Source organism: Tupaia chinensis, unplaced genomic scaffold, assembly GCF_000334495.1.
Source record: "Tupaia chinensis unplaced genomic scaffold, TupChi_1.0 Scaffold144750_1, whole genome shotgun sequence".
In the NCBI taxonomy this organism is placed as follows: domain Eukaryota; kingdom Metazoa; phylum Chordata; class Mammalia; order Scandentia; family Tupaiidae; genus Tupaia; species Tupaia belangeri.
In genome coordinates, this window is record NW_006204610.1 from 298,126 (window position 1) to 309,055 (window position 10,930).

A 10,930-nucleotide genomic window follows, 5' to 3' on the forward strand; every position below is an offset into this window, starting at 1 on the left:
GGGTAAACCCATCAGCACCCATAGGAAATGGCTTCTGGAAAGTGAGTTGCAGTTTCTCAGGCCAGAGGAGGACAGGAGGTGCCTGTCGTCAAAGGAGCAGGATCGATAGAGGCTGTGAGGGGCTGAAAGGTGGGACGCTGGGTCCCTCACGTGTCCTGCCTCCAACTAGCACACTGCGTGACCTTGGGCAGTCCTCGCTCTCCTCTGGCCTCAGTTTCCCACTGTACCCTGGAGCGCACTGACCACACACTCCCCAAGGACTTTCCTCACAGATCTCAAGTGCCACTTCCCCACTCCACCTTCCTGACGTCAGCTAGGCCTGGAGGGGCTAGGGCTGCCCCGATTACCTTCCCCATCTCCATTCCGTCCCTCAGGCCCCTTGCTCCCCAAACACCTGTGTCCCCACACGCTGGGCCTCAGTCCCTGCGTCCTAGAGGCCGGGAAGCTTTCCTATCAGGAGCAAGTGCTGCACAAAGGACCATCCTCCCCTGAGGTCCAGACCTGAGCCCGGGCCAGACCCCAAGTGACCTCCCGGCTGCATTATCACAACATTGACAATAGCTGTCAGCACCTACTGGACACTTGGGTGTGCCAGGCACAGATGCATGCCCCCAACCATGGCAGCGAGAGCTGTGGCCATCACAACCAGGTACAGGGCCTGGCATCTGACCCCAGGGGATGAGAGGAGGCAGCTCCATGCCTCACTCAGGCCTTCTCTCTCCACCTGGAGGGTGCCCACCAGGCGCTTCTTCAAGGCCAACTCGAGCCTCTCCTCTGGAAAAGCTTCCCTCCTCCCCTCCTCCTCTGGGCTTCCTACACTCATGTTCCCTTGATCGCCTCTAGGACAACACATGGCCCTGTCACTTAAGTTGGGATTCCTGGTCGACCTGTCTCTCTCTGGCCCCTCTCCCACCTGCACGGGGCCTTAGGGGAGAGATGAGTTGACTCCACTGCCAAACACTCAGCCTTGGTTCAGAGTCTGGCATGGTTTGGGTGCTGGGTAGATGCAAAATAAAGAGCCGTGAGGTTTCTGGGAAGCAGCAGGTGGGCAGCACACAGGGCCAGAGTCTGCCAAGGGAGGCCCTCCTCCCCAGCTTGGAGCGGCAGTGCCTTCTTTCCTTCTTCCTCCAATTTCATGACCTTTTACTCTGTGCTGGGCAGAAGGGAGTGGCTGGAAAGCTTTGCAGGTGAGTCAGACTCTGCAGTGTCCTTAAAGTATGCGCAGTTGAGATTGGGAAGTAAGGTAGGTTCAAAGCAAGCACCCCAACTCACGCGATGGGGCAGTGCTCCTCCATTCGCCAAGATGACGCCTGTGAGCCCCACCTCCAGCACGCATGCCCTCAGGCAGCTCCTCTGCCAAGTCCATGCCAGCCCAGCCTGGCTGAAACCAACACACTGCCGCAGAAATGACACTGCACCATCCTCTGCTGAACACTCTGGGACCCCAACTGCCACCGCCCCCCCAGAGCTAGCCATGAAGACACTGTGTGGAGAGAGGGGCAGAGGTCCTCCCCGCATCCTTGCAAGGGCACGAGTCCCTGCGTGACGTCTTCACACACGTACCAGGCCCAGCTGCCTGGCTACAGCCCCGGGAGACCCCGAACAAAAGCTGCAGAAGAACTGCCCAGCTGAGTCCAGCCCATCCTCAGAATAGTGTGATTTAAAAAAAAAAATAGTTTCTATTATAGTATGTTTTGGGGCAACCACAGTTAGATAAAATCATGCCCGAGCCTGGAGTGGAGACTATAAAACAAGAAAAATCTTAGGCCAATCTCCTCATGATGATAGAAGCAAAACCACTTAAAAAAAAAATGAGCAAGCCAAATTCAGCAATACATCAGGTGATAACATTTCACATCCAATTTGGGTTTATTCCAAGAATTCGTAAAATTGGTTTAACATTTAAAAAAAAATCAATCAATGTAATTTGCCATATTAATATACTGAGAAAGAAAAATCATGCAATCATCTGAACAGTTAAAAACTATTCGATGAAATTGATAGGCATTCCCGTTCATTTTATAAAATAATCATTAAAACTCCTAGAAAACTAGAAGAAAATATCTTCACAAGGAATTTTTAAGAGTTCCTGGAAAATGCACATTATGAAAAAACTACGTATGAATTTCAAAATTTCTTGCACCAAAATAAACTCATACTTTAATTCCATTTTCCATGGACTTTCTGAAGTCCCCTCGAACTAGGTCAAGCAAGGGTCCCCAGCCCTACACCGCTACTGGTCGGAGACCTATTAAGAACTGAGCCACAGCAGGAGGTGAGCGGGGAGCAGGTGAGTGAGCCCCGTATTTACAGCCTTGCCCTCGCTCATGTCACCACCTGAGCTACGTCACCACCTGAGCTCCGCCCCCTGTCAGACCAGCCCCAGCCGCGTTAGATTCGGCACCTGCAAGGGAGCTAGGCTCCGGCATTACTTCCTGACCACACAAGACCCCCGAACCGGGAAGGAATGGGTCCGTGACCCAATTGTGCATAAGCCAGGCGGATCGACTGTGCTACAAGAGGGCCACCTGCTTGAGGTCTCAAAAGACAAAGACCTTAAAAGCATGTTTGCGACCACGTCAAGTCTCCATACGTTCTGGATTAAAGTCAAGGTGGACTATCCAGAGATTGCCGCGGAAGCACTGAGAAGCCTGTTTCCATTCCGGCGTCCTGTCTTTGTGAAGCAGGGTCTTCTCCACGGCGACAGTAACCCAGGCGAGATGACGGAGCAGCCTGGGCATCCGCATCACACGTCAGGTGTCGCTGTCTCCCAGACCCCAGGTGGGACCGTCTGGTTGCAAGAAAAACAAGCTCAGGGCTGCGATTGATTCTGCATCATGGCGAGTTGTGTAATTATTTCATTATCTATTACTAGAAATAAAGTGCACGATAAGTGAAATGACCTTGAAGCATCCCCAAATCATCCCTCCTCCGCCGGCGCTCCATGAAAACACTGTCTCCACAATCCACATTCCTGGTGCCACACAGTTTAGGAACTACTGCGATAAGAGTGTGACACCCTGAGAACTTTCCCATGAGACCGAAAATAAGACAAGACCGGGCACACATGACTCCACTCTTACAAAGTGTCTACAACAGGGAGAGAGAAGTGTTCACAGAGATGGAGGAGGAGCTGTGTCCAGGGCTACCTCGGGCTGCAGGGAGGCAGAGGTGAGTGCGACATGACAGCTAATGAGTCCTGGGTGATGACAATGATCTAAAATGCAGTCGTGATTGGACAACTGGGCAAATGTCCTTCGAATCACTGAATCGTGGACGTTGGTGGACAGGTGGTTCTGTGTGTGATCTAGGTCTCAGCAAAGCTGTTTGAAATGCGGAGTAAGACCGGAATGCCTGTGACCACCATGTCTAGTCAACACCGCACTGGTGGTTCTAGCCGGCGTGGTCAGGCACACAGAAAGAAAATAGAAATGAATGAAAAGTGTAAGGCTGGAAAGACCTGCTCGCGTATGCAGAACATCACGAAGACTACGCTGGGGCCGTTGTTGGTGTGGAGGTTAAGGTGCTGGATCCTACAGGACCGACTCAGGGGCTTGAAAAACACACTGAGCACGTGTGAATGAGTGCCCAAAATCCTGAGAGGGGAATGGACAAGAAGGGACTATGGCATGGCCACCCAACTGGGGGATGCTTGTTCACTTTCTCTCTCCCTCTCTCTCTCACTCCTATAAATTAAAAAAATAAATAAATACTACAATTAAACTTAATTACTTGGACCAATCTCACAAACTTCCTGAAACCAGACACAAGTGATACATAGTATGTGATTACACACACACAGGAGTTCAAAACAGTCAGCGGTCGTGTTTGGAACGCCTACTTGGGTGGCAAAGCTACCTCACCACGCAAGTCGGCAAAGTGGTTGCATTGAGGGGAGGAGAATGGCTTGGGTAGAACAAGGCACAAGGGGCCGAGACCTCTGGGGTGAAGCAAGGTGGCAACATCGGAGTTTAAAGTCATGCATTAAGCTCCAGATGTATACTTTATGGATTTTTCTAATGGTACTCTGTTTTGCAATAAAACCATGTCAAAATTTATTTTAACATTGTTATTTTTCTAAATACAAAGAAACAAATTTTAACTACTAGAGGACACATGTGTTCACAAAGGAGAGACAGAGAAACAGAGAAAGGAAGAGAAAGCATCCCCAGTGGGGCATGGCCCTGTGGAAATCCCTTCGATTCCATTTCTCCTTATTGGGATTTTGGGCACGTGCACACATGTACACGCACACGCACACACGCACACACGCACACACACCTGATAAAATGCCAGGGTCCTGATTTGAACTGAGGCTGAGCATGTGGGATCTGGCTCCTGTAAGCACAGGGACGGGCAGGAACCTCAACACTGCCAATGAAGGAAATGACTGAGGTTACAAGGACAGGGCTTTGTAAGGTTACAAGGACAGCAGCTGGCCACAGGCCCATTCCTCCCCATGGGGGGAGGGGGAGATGTTTTGGGGCTCAGAGGAAGAAGAAGCAGCCTCTGACCGAGTTTGGCCTTCACGGGCAATGTGACAGCCGATGCAGCCTTTCAGTCTAGAGGCTGGCTGCTGTGGCCCGGCTGGGCAGCCCAAGGATGAGGAGGACACACTGTTGGCTAAGAGGGAGTCTTGCACTCCGGAGGGACGCTGGACCCTCCAATGGCACTGCCTCTGTGCTGCCACCCTGCCCTCGCCTCCCCGACCTCACTGCTACTGCTGGTGGGTACTGGGCCTCACTGCGCCAGCAGGCCTTCGGGGCATTCTGCAGCTTTGCCTCAGCCCTTACAGCCTCCAGGCCTCAGTGGGAGCAGGGGCCAGGGCCCCAGCATAGCCTGTCTGCCTCCAGACTCCTCCCAGCCCAGGTCTCACCTGGGCCCGCCGGGCCCATCACACCTCTTGGGAGAAGATGGGGAAGGAGGTAAAAGGGTTAGACCACAGTCCATCACTGCATTGCTATTCTCGCCTGGGCCTGGCAGGGGACTGAGGGCCCGATCATGCCTCCTGGTCCAGCAGGCTGAACCCCCCAACCCCACACCCTGCCATTTGGGAAGGTCAGCGGAGCTGCCTCACCCCGGGCAGGACAGAGCTGTGCCTTTGGGTGAACGCTGGGAGCTGTGAAGGCTGGCCAGCCACTCTGATCATGTCCCACCTCAGCCCGCTCTGCCATTCCCAGGTTAGAAGCACCCGTCCAGTGCAAGGCAGCCTGCTGCCTCCTCCTCACTGACCACGGCTCTTCAGCCGTGCCGCCCGCCAGCCCGTGGCCAGCACTTCCCCGGAACACACCCAAGTGCCTCTGTGGCCATTAATAACCTCTTCTGCATTCGTGAATTGCGGGCATGAGGCTGGCCATTAAGACAGCACAGGAAAGTTCCTTGCATCACGACGGCTTTTTCTCCGGACATGTAGTAAGGCTACGCACACTCTCCCTGGCCCGAGCAGGGGCCTCCTGCCTGCGAAGGTGGGGCTCCCATGGAGCAGCCAGTAGTGAAACAGCCTAAGCTGGAGCCCACCGGCCCGCCTGACGAGCACGAGGCCTCCAACCAGCCCAAAGCGCATCCCCACAGCAAGCACCAGGGACCGTCGACCAGAGCCCCAACACGGCCAATGACAGAAATAACAGAGGTTACAAGGACAGGGCGAATTTCCACAGCAAGAACATTCGGAGACAGAGAGACGTGTGGGAGAACCAGATAGGCCCTTGGGTCCTTTAAAGGTGAGTAGGACCAGGGCCCGTGGCTGGGAACGAGAATGGGGGACCCGTGTTGATCGCGCAAGCTAGTGTCCACCGCTGTCGCCAGTCACATGGTCCTCATCCGTCCTAGGAACAGTCCTGCTGGAATTCAGTCCCACCTGGAAATTCTTTGGCAAGTTTCCTGAAATGGTCTCAGGGCCTGAGCAATCGGCACTAGAGGAGCAGGGACGGGGGCAGGGGGCAGACAAGGACACCAGTGAAGAGGAAGATGGTGTCCAGCACTGCCCACAGCACTGTGGGGTGACCACCACACCCCACAACCAACGCGGGCCCCGGCAGCTCAGTGGCCATGGCCAGAATGCTCCTGGGACTACACCTCCCATCCCAGGGGAGTGTCTGTGAAAGGGCCCGTGGGCACCTGGACCTGCTCTTCGCTCCTTAGATCACCTGGGAAGGTAAGGGCGTGGCCCACGAACACATTGCAGGCATCCCAGTCCCCATTCTGAGCGGTGGCCAGCACGCCAAGAACTCTGGGTTAGGCCGCACTGCCCACAGCATGCAGATGTGCGGCCAGCCAACCTCTCTGGAGGGGACTTGACCTTCTGCTCAGCTCCCACCCTTCCCTGGCTTCCCATAGCAGCAGCCCAGCTGACCTGTGCTGTGACCCCTTCCTACACACGCCTGCCCTGCGTGGCCCCTCTGAGCCTGTCACACCCTAACCGCCCTGGCCCAACCAAAGACCTCGCTGGCCACAGAGCAGGGCCCTAGCTTGGGAGGATGCTGGTGGAGCAGAGGGTGAACCCAGGAAGCTTCTGCCCTCACCTGACTGAGGCAGAACCACCACACCAGGCTGCAGTGTGCCTGGGCTGTCCCCAAGGGATGAAAATCAGACTGCAGGCACCTCGGGCTGGGCCTCAGGTGGGCATCAGGCTGCCCCATCAGGGTGAAGCAGTGGGCAGCCTCAGCCAGGAAAGCGCCCACTGGAGAGAGCCAGGGGCCTGGGAAGTGGGCAGCTGTGGGGCTTTCTCCTGTACTGAGCACGCAGCCGGCCAGCACAGTGGTTTTGGCAAGTGCCCTGGAGTGGGGCCTGCTGTGAACCGTCTGCCACTCCCTGGTCATGTGGCTCTGGAGTCACTTGTGGAGGTCTCTGCACCCCGGCATGCTCACATTTCAAAGGGATCTCGATCTTGGCAGGACTGAATTCCCTCTGGACTGAATTCACAGCTGTCCTCATCTGCCTGGGAAGAGCAGGTGTCCCCCAGGTGCAGCAGTCAGAGGTGCTCACCCAGAGGCAGATGGGTTAGCAGTGTCTGGGGAGAGGCCACCTCGGGCTGCTAGGAGAGGAGCCTGGACCTCAGAGGACAGACCCCACGAGCCAGCGAGCTGCAGACAAGCCACCTGCCCTCCCGAGCCCCATTCTCTCATTGCAAAGAGCCCGGGCCAGTGCCACCTGGAATGGCATGCCTGTGCTCCTCCCAGCCAGCCGAGGCTTCGGCCTAGCTGGCCAGCAGCCCTGGAAGCGGAATTCAGGCCTGAGAGGAGAGTGCGGCTCAGGACCTGACCACCTGGCCACACCGGGTCAGCAGGGCAGGTGAGGGCGGCTGGGTCACAGCCCAGAGCTCCTGGCCAGGTCCTAGGAAATTGGGGGTCATTCCTCTTTAGGCCCTGGTGGGCTCTGCCCTTAATTTTCTGCAGCTCAGGGCAGCGTGAGAGAGGATATGGGGCTGCAAGAGTCAGAGAGCCGCCCTGGTCTCAGGCCACTCAGTGCAAGGCCCACAGACCATGAGAGCTCGGAGCCCTGGGGGGGTTCAGAAGCTGACTGTGTGCTAGGACCACACTACCCCGACACCTGCGAGGGCTGCTAGTCCCCTGGATTGGAGTGAGGCACACCAACGCCCTGACTTGGATGGCCCAGGGACTCCCAGCCCCACACACCGGCTTCCAGAAGTGCCACCGTTACTGCATCAGGCACTTTTAGAATCAACGTGGGCCATATAGAGCAGTCGGCTCCCCCCACAGGCTGCACCACCGTGGGTCCCCTCCTGATCCCCTCCTCGCCATGCACAGCAGACTGCTGGCAGCACCCAGAGAGGCCGTCCATCCTTGCCCACTCCCTCCCCTTCCTACAGGATGTGGAAGCCGGAGGTGAAAAAGCCACCCACTCAGAGAGGCCAGATGGATGGCCCAGGACGAAGGTGTCGGAGAGCCGGGGAGGGGGCCTTGCTGGGGGCAGGGCCTGCAGAGAGGGGTGTATGTGAACACAAGCACAGCTGGGAAGGGCAAAGGGCAAGCTCCTGACAGTCCAGTGGGGTCACAGGATGGCCGGTCTCTGGCTGTCCAACCCCAAATGTGCCAGTTCGGCCCAGAGACTAGGGGGCGACATTTAAAGGGTGTGAATTGTTATGGCCTGAATGTCTGTGTCCCCCTAAAATCCACATGTTGGGGTCTCAGGAGAGTACCAGGAAGCAGGCCCTTTGGGAAGAATTAGGCCATGAGGTGGGGCCCTCGTGAATGGAGTGGGTGCCCTTAAAGTAAGCCAGACTCCTCACTTGCTGTTACCCTGCCACGCCAGGACACGACCCGCAGCCTGGAAGAGACCCTCACCAAATCCACCATGATGGCACCCGGGTCTTAATTTCGTAATTTCTAGAACTGCGAGCAGTAAGTCTCCTCTGCTTACAAGCCACCTGTCGGGGGGCCTGACTCAACAGCCAGAAAAGACAAGCAGGAATATTTCAAATAAAAGTCCAGATCTCCAGCTTCTGAAGGTTCTGCAGTTCCAGAAATGCTGCGTCTGTGTTTCCATGCAGCCACCCCCAGCCGGCCAGAGCATAGCCCACCTGGAAGGCAGTAGCTCCCCGTCCTCCGAGCCCTTGGGCCAGTCCCCACCTGAGCCCAGCCTGACTGAGCATGCCCCTTAGCACCACTCCTTTAACAACATCACTCCTTCTCTTGAATTTGTTTATTTTCCAGAGGGTACATGCACTTGCCAGAGAAAGACAGAGAAAGGAGACGGGGACAGAAGGAGAGAGAGAAAACACCCAGATACAATCCCTCCTCCTCCACGTCTCCGTCCTGCTGGGATCTTGCACACATACACAGGTGCCCTGCAGGTTCTTCCAGTTGCTCGGGCCACGATTTGAACCATATAGTTTGTAGATAGGATCTGGATCCCTTAGCTTCCAGGCCACAGAGCCAGTGCCAACTGTTTCTAACAGCAGGGAGTGTGCCTTTTACCCACACCTCTCTCAAAAGTCGGAAAACAACAGATAGGCCAAGAGGACAATGTCTTTCAAGAACAGCTAGTGAGGCCCTTCTGTGTCCAGTGAAAGGAAGACGATGCCCATGCACGCACACCTCGCTCTTCCCCTCCTGGCTCCAGAAGCATCTGAACACCACACACCAGCACGCCCGTCATCCCTGACTGCACGCAGGAGGGCACCTCATGGGGACCCTGCGTCTGCCCATGCAGGGTCGCTACGACGCACAAAGGCCCGCCCCAGCGTGGCGAGCACAGTGACATTTGCCACCTCTGCAGAGCTCTGCACACCTCAAGTCCCTGGCAGCAAAGGCAGCTCAAAAGAAAGCCCATTTCCAGTGAGGCAGGCACAGGGCAGCTCCAGGAGCTTGGAGCCCAGCCAGAGGGCTTAGGGGAGTTGCAGAGGAGAGAAGGGAGGAAGGAGGGAAGAGAAAAGAGCGGGGCAAGCTGCACAGGAGCAGTCCCGTGACTCAGGAACGACTGCCACAAGCTGCAGGCCAGCACCCAAAACTGTTGCCAGGGAGAGGGAAGGAGCAGTAAGTGTGCGGGGTCCATTGGAAACAGCCTCCTCCAGGGCAGCCCCATGGGAGAAAGACGCTCAACAACCTTCACCTGTGTGCTCAGGCCGCAGAGCAAGCACACACGACCATGCATGCGGACACAATGCCACTGCGATCCTGGCTGTGACTGACAGGAACAGGGAGCTGTCCCCTCAGGTGCAAGGTCAGCCCAGCACCAGCTGAGGCCGCAGCGGTCAGACCATGGCCACTGTTCACACGAGCCCCGCCGGCCGCCAGGCAGCTGGCCAGGCTAAAACTCACCTTTCAGGGAGGCCACATGTGACAAGGCCTGGGCGTATGTGGCAGTGTTCAGGAGGGTCCCGGGCAAGCAGGAAGGGAAGAAAGGGCCCGCAGGCCCCACAGTTCGCCCCAGGCTGACAAAGGAACGAAAACATGGTAAGTTCCCACCCGGCGTCTGGGTGCTGCCCACGGCCTCCAAGCCCACCCATGGCCTCACCTCTGTGGTGTGTCCAGCACTTCCTTCTTGCTCCGGGCCTGGTCCCCAGGGGGCGGGGAGTTGATGTTTCTCACTGGGGGTGGCGTCACCTCGGCCATGGGCTCCTTGGCTCCCGGGTCCTGATCTGAGGCACCTCTCTCCGTTTTCCTCCATTTGGCCCTTCGGTTCTGGAACCAAACCTGAGTTTCCCAACAGAGGCAGAAAATGAGCCAGGAGGAGGGACCAGAGCCCATATGAAAGTCCTGGATGCCGAGGTGGCGCTCCCAGCTCACCTCACCGCCTCCTCCTAAACTGTGCTCTGAGCCGCAGCCTCAGACCCAGGGACAGGATGGAGATCTGCTTAGAAGACAACCACGGGCATTTTTAATGAATATCAAATAATAGAAAATATCCTCATGCATTACCCAAGTTAGGTGCTGCAGGAATTCCATGCTGAATTGCACGTGAGTGCGGTGAGCTGACCTGACATGCACATCCTACTGGGAGGTCACCTGGAAGCAGTTTATGAAGCACTGCCCAGGGCTTCCTCATCCAAAAAGCACGCTCCCTCTCCCAGCAGGCTGAGCCAGAGCGCCTGAGCGTGCCCGGCCTCACACCTGCAATTAAACCCTACAGTCATGGGCATACCCGCTATGACACGTTCAGAACCCACAGCCCGGGACGCCTGTTAGGGACACTGACCCTGGAGCTGGCTGTGGCTTAGAGTCCGGACCTTGGTGACCCTGGGTAACATCTAGTGCAACCCCACAAGGTAAGAAGTTCTGTTCTCCCCATTTTACAGATGAGAACATTAAGCACAAGGAGGTTAGTTTTGTCCTTTTGAGGCTGTCCAGATGGTTAATCAGCAGTGGCCCCACTATTTGAAGCCCAGTGGCTCGACTCAGGGCTGTGATCCAAACTGTGGAGTACCAGTCCCCCCCCCCCCCCGGCACCTTGTGAGGGCCCCGCGCCACAA

At 56.2% G+C, this 10,930-nt stretch overlaps 1 protein-coding gene across 1 annotated transcript in view; it reads right to left on the reverse strand.

Moving 5' to 3' along the window:
- DRGX (dorsal root ganglia homeobox) overlaps positions 1–10,930 on the reverse strand; it is a 26,272-nt gene that overhangs the window by 10,304 nt on the left and 5,038 nt on the right. Inside the window, exons 5-6 of the mRNA XM_006167419.2 lie at positions 9,976–10,154; positions 9,780–9,892 (exon numbers count right to left, since the gene is read on the reverse strand). Of these exons, the coding sequence (XP_006167481.1) occupies positions 9,780–9,892; positions 9,976–10,154 (292 nt within the window). The remainder of the gene's footprint in view (positions 1–9,779; positions 9,893–9,975; positions 10,155–10,930) is intronic.